This window comes from Andrena cerasifolii, chromosome 13 (assembly GCF_050908995.1).
Source record: "Andrena cerasifolii isolate SP2316 chromosome 13, iyAndCera1_principal, whole genome shotgun sequence".
NCBI classification, from domain to species: Eukaryota; Metazoa; Arthropoda; class Insecta; order Hymenoptera; family Andrenidae; genus Andrena; species Andrena cerasifolii.
In genome coordinates, this window is record NC_135130.1 from 9,279,212 (window position 1) to 9,297,838 (window position 18,627).

At 51.7% G+C, this 18,627-nt stretch overlaps 1 protein-coding gene across 6 annotated transcripts in view; it reads right to left on the minus strand.

The window, feature by feature from the left end:
• Positions 1–18,627, minus strand: part of Msi (RNA-binding protein musashi) — a 118,664-nt gene that overhangs the window by 41,622 nt on the left and 58,415 nt on the right. The window contains exon 1 of one of the 6 annotated variants that reach the window (XM_076825486.1): positions 11,862–12,604. The exons of the other annotated variants lie outside the window; for them this stretch is intronic. Within the exon in view, the coding sequence (XP_076681601.1) occupies positions 11,862–11,893 (32 nt within the window). The 5' untranslated portion in view covers positions 11,894–12,604. Of the gene's footprint in view, positions 1–11,861; positions 12,605–18,627 lie in introns of those variants that run through there. 6 annotated transcript variants of the gene reach the window in all.

An 18,627-nucleotide genomic window follows, 5' to 3' on the forward strand; every position in this document is an offset into this window, starting at 1 on the left:
TTTTATTCTAAATACCTAGGAGTATAAAGCCAACTGCACGAGGAAACTCGGGGAGCTGGATGAACGGTAACGACAAACTTTTCCACCGCCGATCGACAACTGTAGTTTATCCAGCAAGTGGTAGGTAAGTGTGTAACTGCAGTCTACGCGGAGGGCCGGCACGTGGAGGGTTGGGCCAGGTGGTATAGTTGGTGCAAAACAGTTCAGAGGCTGGCTTAATGCGAGGGAAGGTAGGTAGGTAGGTTAGCGACAGCTGTTACTCGTCCAGCCACGAGGCTATACATCAGCGAGCGCTATACATTAGACGCATCGTGTTTGGCCAGTACAACGCGCTCCATCGAGAGGGTCCTTCCTCGAGGCTGCAGCCTAGGTGGGAGAACCTGGACCAGAGCTGCAGCACCGCCGACATCATCGTCGGGAGCAGCATGTGCCTGGACAAAGAGCTCATTCACTGACGGACAATGGCCCTGGGCTGGATAGGCCGCTGGCCGCTGCTGCAACAAGGCCCGCGCCGCGCTGCTGTGGCCTGCACATGGCCTGGAATCGCCGGGAATCGCGTGGAATCGTGTGCTTTCACGAAACCGCTTTTTCCTCCTAGCCAGATACATCCACACCGCCCAGGCATCTGTTAATTAGTATCCAGGCTGTTCCTGGCGCTAAATCGATTCGCCGCGGTTAGATGATGATGGCCGAGCCGTGGGTGGAGGTTAATCCAACCTAATTCCAACTCCTTCGGTGATACAGGCGCATTGAAAAAACTCCGCGCTCGGCAAGCGTTTTCCGCGAATCACTGAAGCGCAGTTATTCCCGTCACGCTCGTCGAAGGATTCGTTTTGATTCTCTCAGCATTTCGGATACAGCGCGTAGTTAATCGCCGAAGGAACAAGTAAAATCGCGTATCCTTTCTAAACGCGGCTAGGAAATGATACGCTCCCGGCACGGCGAACCGAAAGCCAACCAACGGGGGGAACGAAACCGAAAGAACCAGCCGGAGATCAACCAAGTTTCGCGCGTCGTAAGAAACGAGAAAAAGGAAGAAGGCGTCCCCTTTCTCCGTCCGTTTTGAAAGGCCTTTTAGCGGGCGATTTGCGGGCCGCGTCTCAGTTCTGTTGCACGGGGAACGCCGAACAGCGTTCCGCAAAAGCGAGAGCGAAAAGGAAAGCGAAAGAAGCCGATCGACCAAGCGAGAAAGTGAATCGAGACTGCCCACGAGAGAGCCAACGAGTCTCTCGACTGTTTCTCTGTACCATAATCTCGCGGCAACTGCACGCGGGATCGATCGGTTGCAGTTGCAACAGCGACTTACGCGTTTCGTCGATCTTTGCCTAGCCCCAGCATTATCGCCGCTCTTAGAAAATCGAGCCTGAACCGGTCGTGTTTCGCACACGCGAATTACATTGGAACGCGACGAAATTGCAAGGAATACTTGGTCGACGCCAGGCATCGTTAGAATTTCTCCACGCGACCGTGTGGAAAATCGCGTGAAACGTTAATCGCTGTTTAAAAATTTCAGACTCCACGCGAGAGCGTTGGCTAATTAACGGCGCGACGCGTTTCGGAACTGCGAGTGCCGCTTTTGCGTGCCCTTTTTTTAAAAACAAATTAACACTTGTTGATCGAGATAGGCTCCTTTGACGCTCGCGTTTCGCTTCGGTTTAATTGCCGGCGCGCGATTACCGTCATTCCGACGAACAAACATTTAACGCTGCTGGAGCCAGCAGCTGGGGAAATACCCCGTTTTTATAACTCGCGCTGTCTTGCCAGTGCGACTTTTTAGTGCTGTTATTACATTATCCGAGTATCTGGCGAAGATAACTTATGAAACCTTACTGCGCGGCAAATTACGCACACGAGAGTAACGTACAGGAGGAACCAGGAGCTCGGGGCGAGAAGAGACGCGTAACAAAACATTCTCCACCGTAGGAAGCCACTTTCCTTTAACGCAATCGCTGGATAGCCAAGTCAATGCACCTATTACGCGATTCTCGGTCGCGCACCACATTCTTTTCATATTCCCTTCGCTACTCGCGGCGAACTTTCCCTCGAGTACGTAATCGAATCCTTGCCCCACCCTCTTTGTACCCTCTTATACACGCGCGAGAAGATAACGCTCGGAGAGTTTATACGTCGCGAGTCAAAGTCGGAGCACCGTGCTCGGTCGTGCGTTGTACAATATTACTGGACACCCAGTGCGCGCGAGGAGCTAGCTACTCTTCCGGTGGAGATTCGGTGTGGGATGGCCAACGCATTTCGCGGAAAAGCGGTAAAACCGAGGCTAGGCCGCGAGAGGAAAGCCACGAGGATAAACCGTTCCCTTCGAGTTGGCGCTTCACTGAAATTTGTGGTTCCTTTAGCAAAGGTTTTTCCTACAGCTCGGAATGGCCGCGGCGGTTTCTGGTTGTTGGTCCATTTAGTGGCGCCTTTGCCCACCTTTCCCCAGCGATCCTTTCTTTTTACCTTCGCTATTGTTAGCTCAAGTTTAATCGAAACGATTGACACGCTTACCACTAAAGTCGCCGAGTATAGCATCGGACATGATTAGCTACTTTTCGGAGTAACCGCTCGTGTCCGACGACCGGAAGAGACTGTTGCCAGCTGGTGAACGGAGAAATTTATATTTAAGCAGTACGCGTCGTTTTTCGTCGCGTTCTACATTCCCCTTCTCAAGCTTTCAGGATCGCTTCGGTTACCTAACGAATTGGAACGAACTTTTTAACGCGGACGCGGTGAGCAGGACGTCGCCACACTGGCCATTAACGGCATTGTTAAACGGTCACTTTGCGATCGTTGCATTGTAGCCGCTAGTAGCCGCATAATAATCCGATAATGAGCTACTTCATTAATTACAGACAGTATGAACTGATCATTAGGACGTGAAATGTAGCGGAGCCCGAACAAAACCGAGCGGCTGCGCATTGCTCTGGTAAACGCTGGCCTAGATGATCGCAAGCCATTTCGCGTTTAAACTTACCGCCAAGAAAATATTGGATAGGTATAACCAAACAGCTCTCCCTTTCGGCGTGGTTTATCGAAGCCTGCTCGATTTCGATTACCATACGCGTGCAATCTCGAAAATGTGCGCGAGCAACGCGCCATGCCCCATTTCGCGTTCCTTGCTTGGATCCCAACAGAGATGCATGCAACGTTCGCGATGGCGACGCGATTTTTCGCGAGGCCTTGTGCGAGGGGAGCAGCTGCGCGACTGCACCTGGCACTGCCTCTCGGTGCTTTTCGGGCAGATAGCGAAAATCCCTCCCGAATTTGCAACCAAAGTTTACGGACGGGACGGATTTGGGAATCTTTCTGTGCCGATAAATTGCACAGATACCCCGTTGATACCTGGACTTGCTAACTCCCGCCCGCCCCTCCGCACTATCGCGTAGGTAGCAGACCTCTCGAAAATTCCGAGGCCATCGTCGTCTCGTCTACTACGAGCATCCTTGCGGATACGTCTCGAATGTTGCAGGGAGGACACGAAGAGTCCCATTGTCCCAGGCACTCGGCCTGGCTGCATCAGCGGAGGAAGGAGGAGGGTAAGGGAGGCAGACGAACGGCGAGAAACGCTAAACAAATGAGAAAACAGCAGGTAGGGACAGTGGTTGGGCAAGGTGGAGCCCAGATATCGAGACGAGGCGAAAGGAGAGGAAACGAGACGAGATAAGAGGAGAGGAGAGGAGCGGAGATGAGCGGAGAGGAGCGGAGAGGAGAGAAATAAAGAAAGGAACAAAAATCGAGCGAGGTGAAGGAATGCTTGGCCTTGGCGCCTGCTGCCTCGCCGGAGAGGCCTGGCTGCGGAGCTCCTCTGAATGAGAAGGCTAAGGATAGAAGTCGCGAGAACGCGTCCTCATGTGGGAGTACCAACAGGGACGAGTCGATAGTAATTATGGAATTCACGTACCGCAGAACAGGCAGCGGGATTACGGCGGTAAGTCGCGCTTAGAGCCAAAAGCGAGCACTGAGGATGGAAACCGAGGGAAAAGTCGGAGATACGCGTTATCGCTTCGAACTACCAACGGATGCGTCTACCCCCAGTTGCAAAATTTATTCACAAACCTCGCGCTTATTAATATTGCGAAATTCAATGTTCCACAGTTTAAAGCTTAAATAATTTAATCGATTCTGTCTAATTATAGCCTAAACGAGTTGCTCGGGGAGACCTTGCATCGGGCATTGTACGATACGGTAACATTCGTTAATTGACCGGACAGGAATAATCAAAGCATTTGATTCGATATTTCATCAGTCCGATAACCATCTGACGTTTATTAGATTCTATCGCCAATTCCGCTGAAATTTATTCTGACAGCTTTAATAACCCTCGAGCGACTGCGCGATGAATTTAAATTGAACGCACCGATGCATCGTCGCTGCGAAAACAGCCATTTCGAAAACCGTGTTCCTACGGCCGAGCATTCCCAGGGATTTCGTGATCGATAATATGCCAAGTAGCGGGAATCTCTGCAAAGTACGACGGTGCTAGTCGTCGTTTTCGTAGCTGTAAGCAAAAAGTTGCTGCTCCTCGCCTATCGACGGTTCGTGCGATCAATTTTATCGATCCCCATCGAAGAAAAGAGCAGCGAGATCGTGTTGCGAATGAAACGTCCACGTCCAGAGTAGCTTCGTTTCTTTCGTAGGTATCTGAACTTTCGTTTCTCCCGGAAGAGAAACGTTAGTCCGCCTTTTTCTTGCGCACCACCGCGGCAGGGGATCGAAGGAAAAACCCGTGAGAAATTCCTATGTGCGATTCGTACGCAGTCCGCCGGAAAAACAATCCCGATGGAACGAGAACACGGGCACGGACGAGGAGAGAAACAGTCGACGGGAGTCTGAAATCTCGCGAGGGAGATGCAAAAGCCCAGCGCAGCAAGTTCGCCACTCGCTTACCCTAGGTATAATTGAATTCTCACGGAAGCCCTTCCCGACCTTCTCTCGTATCGAACCGTAGCCTGCGATCGTTACGAAATTCTCTTCCAATTATGAAACTGCAAAGTCGACTCGAGCCAAGGAAAGAGTTGGACGCAGCGCTGCTCGTTTCGCGGGTTTACCTTTGAGGGGAACGCACGGATCGCGGCCAACGGATCTATCCGTAGAGCTAAAAGGAAAATTAACGAGAACGGAGAGAGAAGGAAGGAAAGCACAAACGAATGGACAAGCAGAAGTAGATGGGCGAGAGAACGGCAAATATTAGGGAAGGTGGTTGCGATGAAAAATTCGTTAGCTCGGAAGACGATATTAGAGGCGCTATAAAGGCAGAAGAAGCGGCGGAGAATCTAATGTTCCCCCGCTCCGCGGTTCAATAATTACGCCACCTTCGCGACGGCCAAGGGGGGGTGCGCGGGGCAGTTGCGGAAAATGAGATCAGCGGTGAATTGAATTTTCATTTTTACGGACTTCATTTGTGTAATAACGCGCGCGGCGGGCTTTACGAGTCACGGGAGTCCGTTTCGGCTGAAAGTACGGCCAGTTTCCCGGCTGGAAAACTGATTTACGATAAACGCTGTTGCCACTTTCGGGCGGTCGTTAATTAATTGCGAATTCATCAGGCCAATCACCGTTAAAGAAAGTTAGGATCTATCTCCGCGGGTCTCGTGATTCTCCAAGGCTCCGTTTCACGAGGCAACCCTCGTGATTCGATGCGCCGCGTCTTGTATTCACCCAGTTTCAGGCAGTGGCACGTAAGTGCATCATGACACAGTTAGAAGAAAAAAAGGAGAGGAGAACTCGAAAAACCATTACTATAATACTTTGAGCTGGCGAGGGAGTTTCGTCGAAATCCATCAGCCGCGATTCTCATATAGCGCGAGTGCCGCGGAGCGGCGTGGCGTGGCGAGAGTCACAAACATGGCTCGCTCGGGCTTTCTCGATGGCTTTCAAGTATCAAACGCCCACGCTTTTCGAGAGCGCGATTCCGGACGAGATGAAAGAAACGACGAGCGAAGGGAAATGCAGGCACGCGTCGTGTCAATCGTGAGGTCGTTATGTCGTTCAACGATCCTCCAGAGACAAGACAAGACGAGGCGAAACGAGTCGAGACGAAACCAACCAGCCCCAAGACTTGTGTTCTGAGCTGTTGCGCAGCTCGCCCCGTTACTCCCAGAAGCCGAATATTAAACAAAAATCCAACAACGATCGTCACGTGACTCGGCGTTCTAGACCGCGAGACTAATCCGCCCCAGGAGCAGATTCCGTGATATAATGCTTTGTGCAAACTGGACGAGGTCTGCTAACTCGATTCTGGGGAAGCACTTGGATCGAGTCACGTTTCCACGTGGTATTGCGCAAGGTGCTCCCGACAGAGACGACTTTTATCGATGCGCCCAACAGATTTCCATGCATTTATCAAAGTTTCCCGACTCGTCGGTCCAAGCATCTAGGCGCTCCTTTGAAGAAAGCTCCCTGCTCCCCCGCGATCTACTTGCTCGATCATCGAAACAGAAGCGGGCAGAGAATGGACCATAATTTCTCCTGGAAACGTGGAAATCGATACTTTCGCTAGGATCGCTGGCAACGAGACCGTGAAACGAGTCGATCGGCGCCAAAAAAAAAGGGAAAGGAAACGACGGAAATCGGTGGTATCGACCGTAGAAACTCGCGCAAACGTTGCGACACAATAGAGGCGTTAACGGTGGAGCGGAATGCGGTCCGCGGAACGTGCGATTCTCATTATTCGTCGGGTAACGCGAGTTAATTTAGGCCTCGAAATTAGTTTCTGTCCAAGGCTGCTTTATTTCCGAAGCCAAGCCTGGCGCGAATGGTGGCTAGCGAGCATGTACAGACAGAAATAAACAGTATTTTTCATAGACGATCGGTGCCTCGCAGCCGCTGCTCCTTCCCGCCCGATTTCCATTCAAATCTATCCATCCTACACCGGTTCCAAAGTGGCTTTCCGGGCGAATGCGTATCCGCAAACGTACCCCCATCGCTTAGAAATAATGTTTCTCCGGGCGAATGATTCCCCGGCAGAGAGCTGCGAATAAATCGTCCGGGTGAAATCTTGCTATCCGTTTCGCTATCGATCATCGACCATAAGTCCCGGAGAACCGGGAGAACGGTGCTTCGACAATAAAACATAAAAGTAGCAGCGCACCGTCTCGGTTCAATGGGCGAACGACGACGATTGTGAACGTTCCGTGAAGTGCTACAATTTGCTCTCGATTATCCTTCGTCTTTATCTGCGACGCGTGCTCGAACCTAATTCTCCAGTGGATTTTCGAACAAGCCTGACAGGCTTTCGCGCGAAATTTCCAGTGCTTTACAACCCCGTATGGTAATTACCCTTCCATCCTACGAAAAATCTGCCCCGGTTTCGCAGCGAAGGCAACGTCGGAGGGGTACGCGCTCTGTTCCTCTATCGATCAGCGAATATTAATTCCCCGAATAATACACCCTTTCACGGTCAACAAACTCCTACTCACGCACCTGTACCTACCTACCCCCCGACGTTTAGCTCCAGCGCCTAGGAACTTTGTTGAAAAAGGTCGAATTTGTCCGCCTCGTTGCCCACTCGAACGTGAAACACGATAATTTGATTACAGCCGATCCAATGGAATGAAATATTCTGTGCGCCGCGGTACGCCAGCTGGAGCCATTATTTGCTCGCCGAGCAAAGAGGCGCTGAAAAGCTTCGCTAAAACTGGACGCGCGCAAAGATCCGCGCGGTACGGGGAGTCTGATCGGACGGAAAATTACATTCCAGCAAAACAAATGCTTTCTAAAGGACCCCGAGCCCCGTACGTATCTCCCCGCGAACCCGTGAAACTTGTGTAACGAATTCGCGCCGCGGAACTGATTTATTCCTGTTCGATTGGATCGAATCGTGAACGCACCGGGCCGGGCGTACGTATATCGCGAGGGTATCGCGCAGACGAGCGAGGGTGGAGGCAGGAGAGAAGCCGGAGGAGAGAGAGAAGCCTGACAGTGGCACCACGTGCATCGACCGAGGTCTTTGTCACTGGATACCACCGCACCGGTGGTCGATTTCTCTGTCTCTCCCAGCGACTTTTTGCACGTAGGGCTCCGGTTCGACGACCATCGAGAGCTATCTGTCGTGACGAAAGACCAGCTCGAGACCCGATCAAGATACCAAATGCAGAGGAGGGAGCAAAAATTGGATAGCAAGGTCTGGGCAGCTCGCCGAGGGCTGCCTGGCCGTTTCAGCCTTTCTATACGCGTATTTCGAACGACCTAGGTTACCCGAAAACCAGCGCCGAAGTCCAGTCGGTAAAACACTTGCTCAAAATCCACGGGGAGTGCCAGTTGCGGCGTTGATAAACAAAAAAGCGCGCATTAAAACTTGATATCCAGCTAGCTGGGAAGATTTACCGCGGTCGAAGCGAACGTGACTCGTCGACGAACCGCATACGCGGTAATCAAGCGACCGCGCGAGTTCCGTGCGCCATTTATTTCGCGGAGCAAACGATTTCCAAGGAAGCGGACCAACGACGGCTGCAAAACGCCTGGATACGTGCTGCCGAATTCGCTGGCAGGCGAGAAGAGTCGAAAAGCAGCGACTCTGCCGAGAGAAACGACGGGTGGGTATTTTCAAATAACGACGGCCGAAAGAAAATTGCCGATATTTCAGTCGCACAACAGAAGCGGATAGCGGCTAGCGGCGGTGACATCGAAAGCACCTCGAGCGCGCGATCCTCCATCGAGGCAAACAATCGAGCAGTCGACGATGGTCACAGCCGCTTTAAAGCCATCCTGACGCCAACGCGACGCTCTGGCTCACGGACATTTATTGATATAACATTCGTGGATCACAGCTGACCACACTGGTTATCGATTGCGCCACCGCGGATATTCAATGATCGAAGGAAACTCGTAACTGGATCCCTTTTTCTCGTCCCTCTTTTTTTCCTTCAGGCAGAGTACGGACTCTCTCTCGCTTGCCCCGTTCTGACAAAATCAATTGCCTGCTTCTCGCTCGCTGACCGAGCAGCCGAGCAACCGACCAATCGTCCGAACTAATTACAAGCCGCGCTTTTCCACCGAGGAACAAGCCTTCGCTCGTCGCTCCTAGCGAACGTTTACCACGGGCTCGCTGCCAGGGAATTGCGTCCGTGCGAAGATAGAAATGAAAGTGGAAAACGGCGCGTCTCGTTTTCCTACCCCGACAGCTTCCATGTACCGACATTTGCGGTATGTTTCCTTTATCTGGATATGCAAGAGCGCTTCGTGGGTTCTTTAAGATACAGAGAAATTGCTGTTGCAGAGGTTGCTCGCTTCGGGGGAGGACTTTATGCATTGGGAATAGTTTTTCTAAATTGAAAGGGGAGGTTCATTTTCGCAAAGTGCGATTGTGGGGGAAAGAGCAGGCCGGGAGGCATCGATAAAATGACAAGCGGACAAAGCTGGGCTGTTTCATGCAGTTTCTGTTGAAGAGCGTGTAAAGACAACGACGTCACAGTTGACTCTTTGAACGGGCACCCCGGTGCACGATGTCTGAGAAATGAAGAAATGCGCGACGAATCGGGTACATCTGTCCCCGCAGTATCGCTTTTTCTTCCTGCCTATCGCGCGACTGCCAGCTGGGCGAATTCGTTCACCTTTATTTCCCGAAATTCCGTGACGGTGATTTACAGAGTTCTGCGCGCATACGTCTTTCCCGCGTGTTTCTGAAGCGAAGAATAGAGGACGGAATGCTCTGTAGAAATGTACACGCTCGACGAGCCTGTATCTGTTATCAAACCAAGTCCTTGCCGTTCGCCCCAAGTACGAGCGCTCTGGCTCGCGATTCCGAGAACCGCGTATGTACAGCGTGTATTGTACAGCGACAAGCTGATAAAGCATCGTACACACGTACCACCGAGTGCTTCGAGGACTTCGCGACACGTGGGTTAACTTGCATTTTGCGAAGATGCGCATTAACAGATTTGCCCGAGAATCTTCGTTTGGCAAAGTTAATAGAAAGGAGGGGAGTAGGTCGATATTCGTTCCTGGATCGCATACGGAACGAACTACACAATGGCCTGTTGTGCCGAGGTTTAATTACGGGTGGTACGGTTTAAAGTACGCATTCGTAAATTATTCGCCCCTCTACGATAAAGCCGCCGCAGACTTCTAAAACACGTGATACGCGCAGATTTAATCGCGATCGCCGGTGACGTCACCATGCTTCTCACTGCAAAGCACCGGTGGACGATTTTATAATAGGTAAAGAAATGTTTACCGAGTTTCAAATGCCTCCAGATAATGGCTGTACCTGCACCCGAACGCGAACGATTTCGATTAAGTGGAGAAACATTTCTAAAAAAAAATCGTATGCCTTGGAAAGTTAGGGAAACATTTCATACGCACCAATTCACTGATCGATTACCACGTTTGAAAGTTAGCCTAATCTCGCCCCCGTGGGTTACACCACCACCACCACCATCACCTTAGACGACTGTTTTTTCATCACTATGACAACCAGGTTAAGGAAGGAGAGAGAGACAGAAAGAGAGAAAGAGAGAGAGAGAGAAAGAGAGAGAGAAAGAGAGAGGGAGAGAGGGAGAGAGAAAGAGAGAGAGAGAGAGAGAGAGAGAGAGAGATATGGGATGGCAACGATTTAACCTAACAGCAACCGTAACAGCCCTCGTGTGTCACGCTAACTCTCTGCACCCTTGCTCGCACTGAAAGCTTTCCGCTTTCTTCCCCTTATAAAACACGATGAAACAGCGTGCTGCGTTGTCAATGACAACCAAGGAAGCTCTCGATTAAAAAAGACGCAATTCTAGGGATTCCAACTGTTCGCTACCTTCCCTTCTTGCCATTGACATATCACCCTCCCTATCCCTCGCGCCGTTAGCTCACGGTCGACAGTGGGGAGAGTCGGGGGGATGAAAGACAGCAGGGCGGAAAAGGATCCCCGGTTGTCTACGTTCGTCACGTGGCAACGTTTCTGTCAACTTCTGATTCGGAAGCACCAGCAAAAGCGTTCCCGTTTGCACGCGATTGATTTCTCGGAACGCAGCCAGCAAGGGCTACGCCGCGCGATCCTGCTGCTAGTACACACGCGCGCGCCTATGTATACACAAGTTTGCACGCACTATATGCCGTACGTATGCAACCGGCGCGGGGCGGCACGGCACGGCGATGTGCACAGAGATAGAGAGAAATAGAGAGAGTGAGAAAGAGAAAGGGCCAGGGGAGAGGAAAAGCGAGACGGAGAATGAGAGATGGAGACAAAGGGGGAAAGGACAAAGCGTCGACGCGTTCCAAGTTCGGCCGTACCTATTCCGTGAAACGTGCATACGTCCGTCTCTCTTCCCCGTTTCCCCCTCTCTCTATCTCGTGTGCACACAACATACAACCACACGCGACAGACGACGTCCAGTCTCTTTTTCCCTCTCCAAAGATGTACATACGCACGTATACGTGCGCGAGGCGCACGCACGCACGCACGCACGCACGTATTGCGATGCATTGCCAGTTGCACGCGCGTTTTTCCTCTGGCCGGTTTTCTACGCGAAATAAAGCATAGGCAGAAAATCAAATACAGGCATACAGGCAGGCAGGCAAGCATGCAGGCAGACAGAGCGCGTGTATGGACGCGAAGCTCGTTATCAAACGGTCCGAAGCGAGTATGACACACACAGCACGGAGCACCACGCGAAAACAAACAGTCCGGAATGAAAGGGTTAACGCGAGAGCGAGGACAGGAGAGTGAGAGAGGAGAGGAGAGAGCGAAGGGGACGGACACGGTTGAAACACGAGAGATGCGGGAGGAGCTGCAACATTCGCTAGCAGAGAAAGCCAGTCCTTCGTACGGCCAACGACACACACGTACACAAGAAACCAGCAGAGACAGGTAGGTAACCATTGTCGAACGACTTGAACCGCGAAGAGAGATAGAAGGATTATTGGTGCGTGTTGCTTACCCCACTGTCGAAAAGGTTGTGTAGGGGAACATTCTCGGACGCGGTCGCTTCCAGGATCCCAGCAATCGCTAATTCCTTTCCTCCGACTCCTCTACGCAGAGTTTCGTTCTCGAGGGATCGGCGAGGAGGCAGGTTAAACCAAGCACACACAGTCACTACGTATCGATGGAATATAGGCACACAAGTTCAAGGTCGCGACGAGACGGGACGAGCCGAGCAAGACGACGCGCGACGCGGTTACTCGTTACCAAACAGTAATCACTAACAGCCGAGGGTCCTGGAAAGTAAAAGCCGAGTCGGCAGCTGCGATGCGATCGAGACAAAGGGACTGGCTGGCTCTCCTCTCGTGCCGGTTGGTCCTTGGTCAGCAGGGTTTCCCTCCGCGTACACAGGAACGAAGGAACGCAGGAAAGGAACGCCGCGACGCGTCGCGACCGGGACCGCGACGGCGACGGTGATGGTGACAAAACGGTGGTGGTTGGCGAAAGGCACGCCGGCTTTTCGTAACGACACTCGCGATTGGCAAACGCGCGAGGGTGAAGACGAACACGAGGAGACGCGAGAAATGAACAACACGCCGGTCACACTGCCCGTCTCTATAGTCTGCAGTCTGTAGTTTGTAGTCTACAGTCTATATCTTTCTCCCTTTCTTCCGTCTTCCCTCGAGTCGAATTTGTAGGTTAGTACACAGACCCGGCTAGACGGTAACGGCGTCGCTGCGCGTCTCTCCAGTCATCGCGCTTCAGTGTGGCAGCTGTGCCCTCGCCGCTACGGACTGCTACGGTGGGGGAACGGCGGAGCGTGGGGGATAGACGAGAGGAACGGTGGAAACGAGCAGCGCTCGCTTCGGAGTGGGGGGGGAGCGGATTGGCCGAACCAAGGGATACGCCGCGAAGTAGGGGTAGGTTAGGTTGGGACACCTGGAGGGAGTAGCAAGCGCACCCCTATGCGAGCGCGGCTGCGGCGGGTACTACGAAACAGCGCACGCACATGGAAAATACGTTATGCCGATTACGAAATTCGATTTCGCGATTTCGCTTTGCCCTTCGGTCAAGGGCTTCTGCTGAAACATTCTGATACTAATGCGCTTCGATAAATAGGTATAAATATATTTTTCCATCGACAGTTTTTTACCCTGCTGCTTTTCCTTCATTGGTAGTTTTATGCCTGAACGAAAGTTATTTAAAATTACGGTGAGGAACCTTTCCCCTTTCTGATTGGCAAATGCCTGCCTAGGTATACGTTTAACAAAGGAAGATTCACTGTAAAGATGCATTGGGTAGAGTAGGGCTATTGATTTCAGCCAGGTATGTACTTGGCTGCTGTCCCATGACAGTCGGTATGATAGAAACAGGGGATGTAACGTCGAATACAGGTACGCATTGACCAGTAATATACTTGCATTGTTAACGGGGCCCGTCGACCCGAATTATACGGGGCAAACCCAAATTTAACGTATTCACCGTCGCGCCAATAACTTCTCTAGAAACTTTGACGCAGGTAAAGGGATTCCTCGGAATACTATTCTTGTATTCCTACGGGGCTACCTTAAAGCGTACTCGACAGCGCTTGCCACAATCGTGCAGCTGACCCTTGAAAGAAACAGCGTTCTTGTGGGTGGTGTAGCAGGTGACCGAGATAGTTGCGTCTACGGAGCATTCGTACACACGGGGAACTGCGTTTCTCCTACTTCCTCGCCCTTTACGAGGGCCTCTCCATCCGACGAGGGCCCTCGTGTTCGTGCTACGAATTACATAGCCGGAGACAGAAAGGATTAAAGATCCTAATTGATGACACGCTTCGCCTCTTGACGTTCTCGTTCGGATGTGCCTCACGTCTCCTCTCTCCTACGAACCTCCGACACTCGTTTATCGTATTACGAGCGATATTCCAACACGTCGGGGGCTTCTATTAGCGAAACACGAATCGTGAGAGGCTGTCGTTGCAGTTTTACGAATTGGATCGAAACACAGATAAACCAAGTTCCGGAAACTACTCGCCTTGGCATACGAAACCCGTCCATCTTCCTTTGACCGGTGTATTTGCGCTGAAACCCGCAACTTCTCCGCGAATAATATTCAAATTTCCGCATTTGCGGCATAGTTGAGCGCTTGCGGATCCCAACTCAAATAAATCAACGAACGACGTAGATCCGCAGGGGAGCATCTCGCAACTATTTTAATTCGCGTACGACGAAGAGAAGAAGCCGAGAGGTGGTATCGCTGATCGCTGGAATTGCATTTGTACTGGTCACTGATTTAGAAACCCCCCAGCATTTATTTAGTTAACGGGAGCTACTGTGCTTCCCTTGTACTTTGCATCGAAGATGCATCCCAGTGCGCATATCCGGGGATATTATTCATAACTTTCCATGAACGGACGAGACGCAATGTTTTCGCAAGAGACGATGAAGAATGTTAACGCCTAGGCGTTTTACGGACACGTGCGTGCTGACACAATGGGACGTGGGCTTGATGAGGAAATCAGTGCGATACGGGGGAGATACGCCACGCCGGAGATCAACCAACTCCACGTGTTATGCAAGCGAGCAATGTACTCGATGCATAGACCTGAAGCCTGCAACATATACCTGCTATACACGTACGTAGGATTAAAAATATCAGAGACAGTGATAGCTGCCCCGTCTGCGAAACTTTCTATGCGTACAACTCGCCCAAGTTTTCAATTTACGTATCGCGGCAAGGCAATCTTCGTTTACTACACTTTGGTAACCATCGGCCGGAAATTTCGCGGCAATTATCGATTTCGCCACAGTTTTCCTTTCGAATTCCACGTTCCACCGGTTGCAAGGTCGATGCATCGCGTGCGACGTACCGCCCTGGCTAATTTCTTGGTGGGCCAAATACGACAAAAGGGGGCGTACCTCCTACTCGCCCGTACACCGAGGGTAGCGTACTTAAATTGCCGGTGTAATTGCGGTCGCATTTTCCCCAGCACTTCCACCTAATCCTCTCTGCCACACGGTTGATCGGTCGCTCGTTCGCTGCTTCTTTGCTCGAGAACTGCACGGTGGAACGTGAAGAGGGCAGGTCAGGATCGGGACTAGCTGGCCGACCTCCAAATCGCTGACCAGCTTCTGGACGTGCGTGTCTCGACCCAAGGTAAATGTGCCGGTTTCACTCGACGATCGTGCGTGCGTGCACGCGTCGCGCAGCGACCAGAGCGCGGAGCAAAAGGACCGGTAAGTAACCTTATCGCGAGCTGACCCTGTCGCGTGATTCACGCGCTCCGAACGTCTGGTCTCGGTTTTTAATCGATGCCGCAGGAAATTTATCGTCGCGACGCGGTCGGTGAATCTTCGAAACGCGTTCGTGGGATGGCAAAAAAAGAAATGCGAGTACTATATCACGGATTTCGTCGAGGTCTGAAAGTAATCTACTTTTCAAAGTCGGATAGTAGAAGAATCTATTCGGATACTCTGGGAGTCGTGTCTGCGCGCAACAGCAAACAGCAGAACTATTCGCGTATCCTGGATATCGGTGGCGGCTGGAGATACCACGAATATCGATATTATCCGGATAATATGGATAGGCGTACTAACCGAGCAATATCTAAATGGTGCATGATACACCGCCTCGCGACTTTAATCTCGCGAAGTAGATTGCCATTTCCTTTCGGTTCCCTGCAAACTCCCTTACTTCCGCAACTGTAATTACTTAAGAAAAACGTTTTGTCAACCGCAGTTCACGGAGGAACATCAAACGACTCTTCGATAACTTCTATCAAGTTCGCTCTGCCAGCAGTGATTAATGGACGATGAAGTTGTCGAACGCTTTCGCGGGTCCCAGGCCTCTGCTCGATTATTACTTCATTATTGTCGACTTCTGCGGATCGTTTCGAGGTTGAATCGGCCGGGAAAACGAAGGAGAGCCCGCATGGCCGGCAAGTTGGCGTTTGCAAAAGTGTCGGGCGTGAAACGAATGATTTTGCAGCCGGATCGGCGCGACGGGGCGGTGACAAAACGCAGGAAGTACTCTCGGACTTCCTCGCCCGGGTAACACGAACCTCCGCGACGGAAGACAGCCGGGGTGAGCGACACTCTTGGTGCTTCCATAGTCGTCATTTGAAACCAACCTAGTATCTCTTTCCCTCGGCTCCTTTCCGTCACTTCCAACCTACCCGCCATGGACACGGGATTTTATTACGTAAATTGAATTTGCACGTCGGTTCGGCATCCCTCTCCTTCGGGAGATAACGCAGCGGATCGAGCTAACGAACTATGCTCTAACTGATTCCGTCCAACAGACACACCCGGAGGACGGCGAACGTCTCGAATCGGTGGTTGACGTTCGCGCCAACGGTCCTTCTGTGGAGCTCTCTGATTTCGTTGAATAGGCGATAAGAATTTGATCGAGTTACGACGCTCTGCGCAGGAATTAGACGAGCCTCGCGACGGTGGGGATGAGATGTAATTGCCTCGGTTATTCCGCGAAAAGCAGCCGGACGTTTAACAAAAATCACACGTCGAGAAAGGTTAAGGGAGGTCGGGCAGAGTGGATCCCGTCCTTATCGCGATAATGCGACCCGCTTGCCTCCATTCACTCGAGCCTAATCGAATGGCGCGACGAATAAATTATTCAATCCCGCTAATTAACTCCGACAATATTCCCTTACGACGTTAATAGACATCCGCGCGTGTTTGCTGCAGCACGTGCCAGGCAAGCCGTGAATATTATAATATGGTGTCGGGATCGCGTCGAAGCTCGCCGCCACGGCCAATTAACCTGGCATTCACGCGTTTTCCTTCCTTCTTTGCTGCGAGCACTCGCCTACGCGCGCCCGACAGCGATCGCGCTGTACCTGTGCATCGCGAGGAGAACGGGGGGCATTCAGAATGTCCTTCCAGCCGGAGGATCATTTAATAAATAAATACACACGCATAGAGCGATGCTTTATCTCTCCCAGGTAGGTGTTTGTCGATACTCGGAGCTTTCACCAGGCTTTAGACGGGCGCGATAAACCGGCGAAGTAAATAAAAGAGTGAAAAATGAAGCGGCGCAACTTACGAGCGGCGAGGGGAACGTAGGCGCGAAAGGTGCCGTCCGTTTCTTCGGCCGAATGGGCAGGAACGATTAACCAGGAGGCTTCGCGCGAATTCTAAGCGAATTCGGACACGACCGGGTTTAAATATCGCGGAAATTGAAGCTATAAATTTCTCGCTGCCGTAAATCGTACGACTTACCGCGCGTAAACTGCCTTCCTCCGGCCTCGTTTTCACCTCGTCTGCAGAGCGTGGCCGAAACACCGGGCAAAACGGTGGCGCAAGGAACGAGGCTGGGCCAAAGGGGGGAATAATCGAATATTCCCGTTTCTTCTGTTCTCGAATTTCTTTGAAATCTAACCCACTGATTGAGATATCGAGTGGAATAACGGAAAGCCACCCCTTCGAGGCCTGGCCCCACCGCTTCTCGACAGCTCGGTTTGCTAAACAAGAAAACCACCCGCGGTGCTCGCGAGACGAGAGTCATTCATCCAAGAAACACGATGCAAGATTACCTCGTTCGACGTAAACCTCGGAACTACAGGGTCCCGTAAAAGGGGAGCACAGCACGTATCACGTTCCATCTCCCACAACTTGCAGGCGACGCACGATTCTTCCTGACGAGCTGTAGAATACATCTCCCCTCCTGCACGGATAGGAAACGTAGTACGCCCAAGAAAGGAGAAGGGAGCCAAATGGATGCGAGGCTTGTACATTATTTTAAATCGTGTTACGACAACTGGATCTAGCTAGTTGCGTCTAACAATAAGAGGGCATCAGGGGCGGGAAAGGGGGGTCGTGTTTCTTAACTGAAAAGTTCAATTTTCCGCCGACTTGGGTCTGCCGGTTAATTCCGGGAATCGGCTGCAATAACAGTAGCGATCGCGGGAAGTTTTCGCAATTGCGCTTTGGGTAACAACTTAATCCTGAACGGAGCAATGTCGTTATCGTTTCCTGGTGTACAGACGCGGGGAGCAGCTCGAGATGAGAATTGATCGCGAAACACACACGCAGGTGTCACGCGGGTAACGTGCCACGCTCCTCGCCGTGGAAAATTCATGGCAGATTCGCGTGACGCGGGGGGTTTTAAGCCGGAATATATTCGAGAAAAATCGTGGCTCGGATGGATCCCCCTGGGAGCAGTAATCGCCGGTAATTGTCGCGAGAACTTGAAAATCTTATCGGTCGACTCGCATTCCGCTCTCCAGTGGCTCGGGCGGACATTGTTCTCGGGCAGGGAACGAGATCGAGCTGGCATTTCAGCGGAACGAGAGAAAAGAGGAGCTCGGTTTGGTTTTAAATCGCGTCGCATAATGGCATTTAAAATGAAGAACAATTAAGAGAACAAAGCCAGCTGGGGCTGTCGAGCTGTCGTTCAAAGCGGCGCGGCGCGTAAACAAGCGGCGAATCGGCCAGGGCGCGGTAATATTTTGCAAAGTCGGCTAGACGGGAAGGAAGGGAGCGATCGAAACATGGAGTGTATTAGCGGAGCGTAAGACCAGGTGGTCGCAATTTGAAGAAGCTCGATCGTTCGGGGGAACCTTGATTTCGGGTATAAATGGGTCAAGTATGTGATTGACGGTGGAGGAAGGATGAAGGAAGAAGCAAGCGACAGAAGCGAATGAAGAGCGAGAGGGGTTGGGGCCGTAAGTAGAAAAGTACGGGTTGTGTCTGGCGCGCCGTGCCAGCCGGTGCACATCGTGACGAGAATGCGTGCGCGAGAACGATTTCGATCCCTGCCGACGCCATTTCCCGATTTACTGC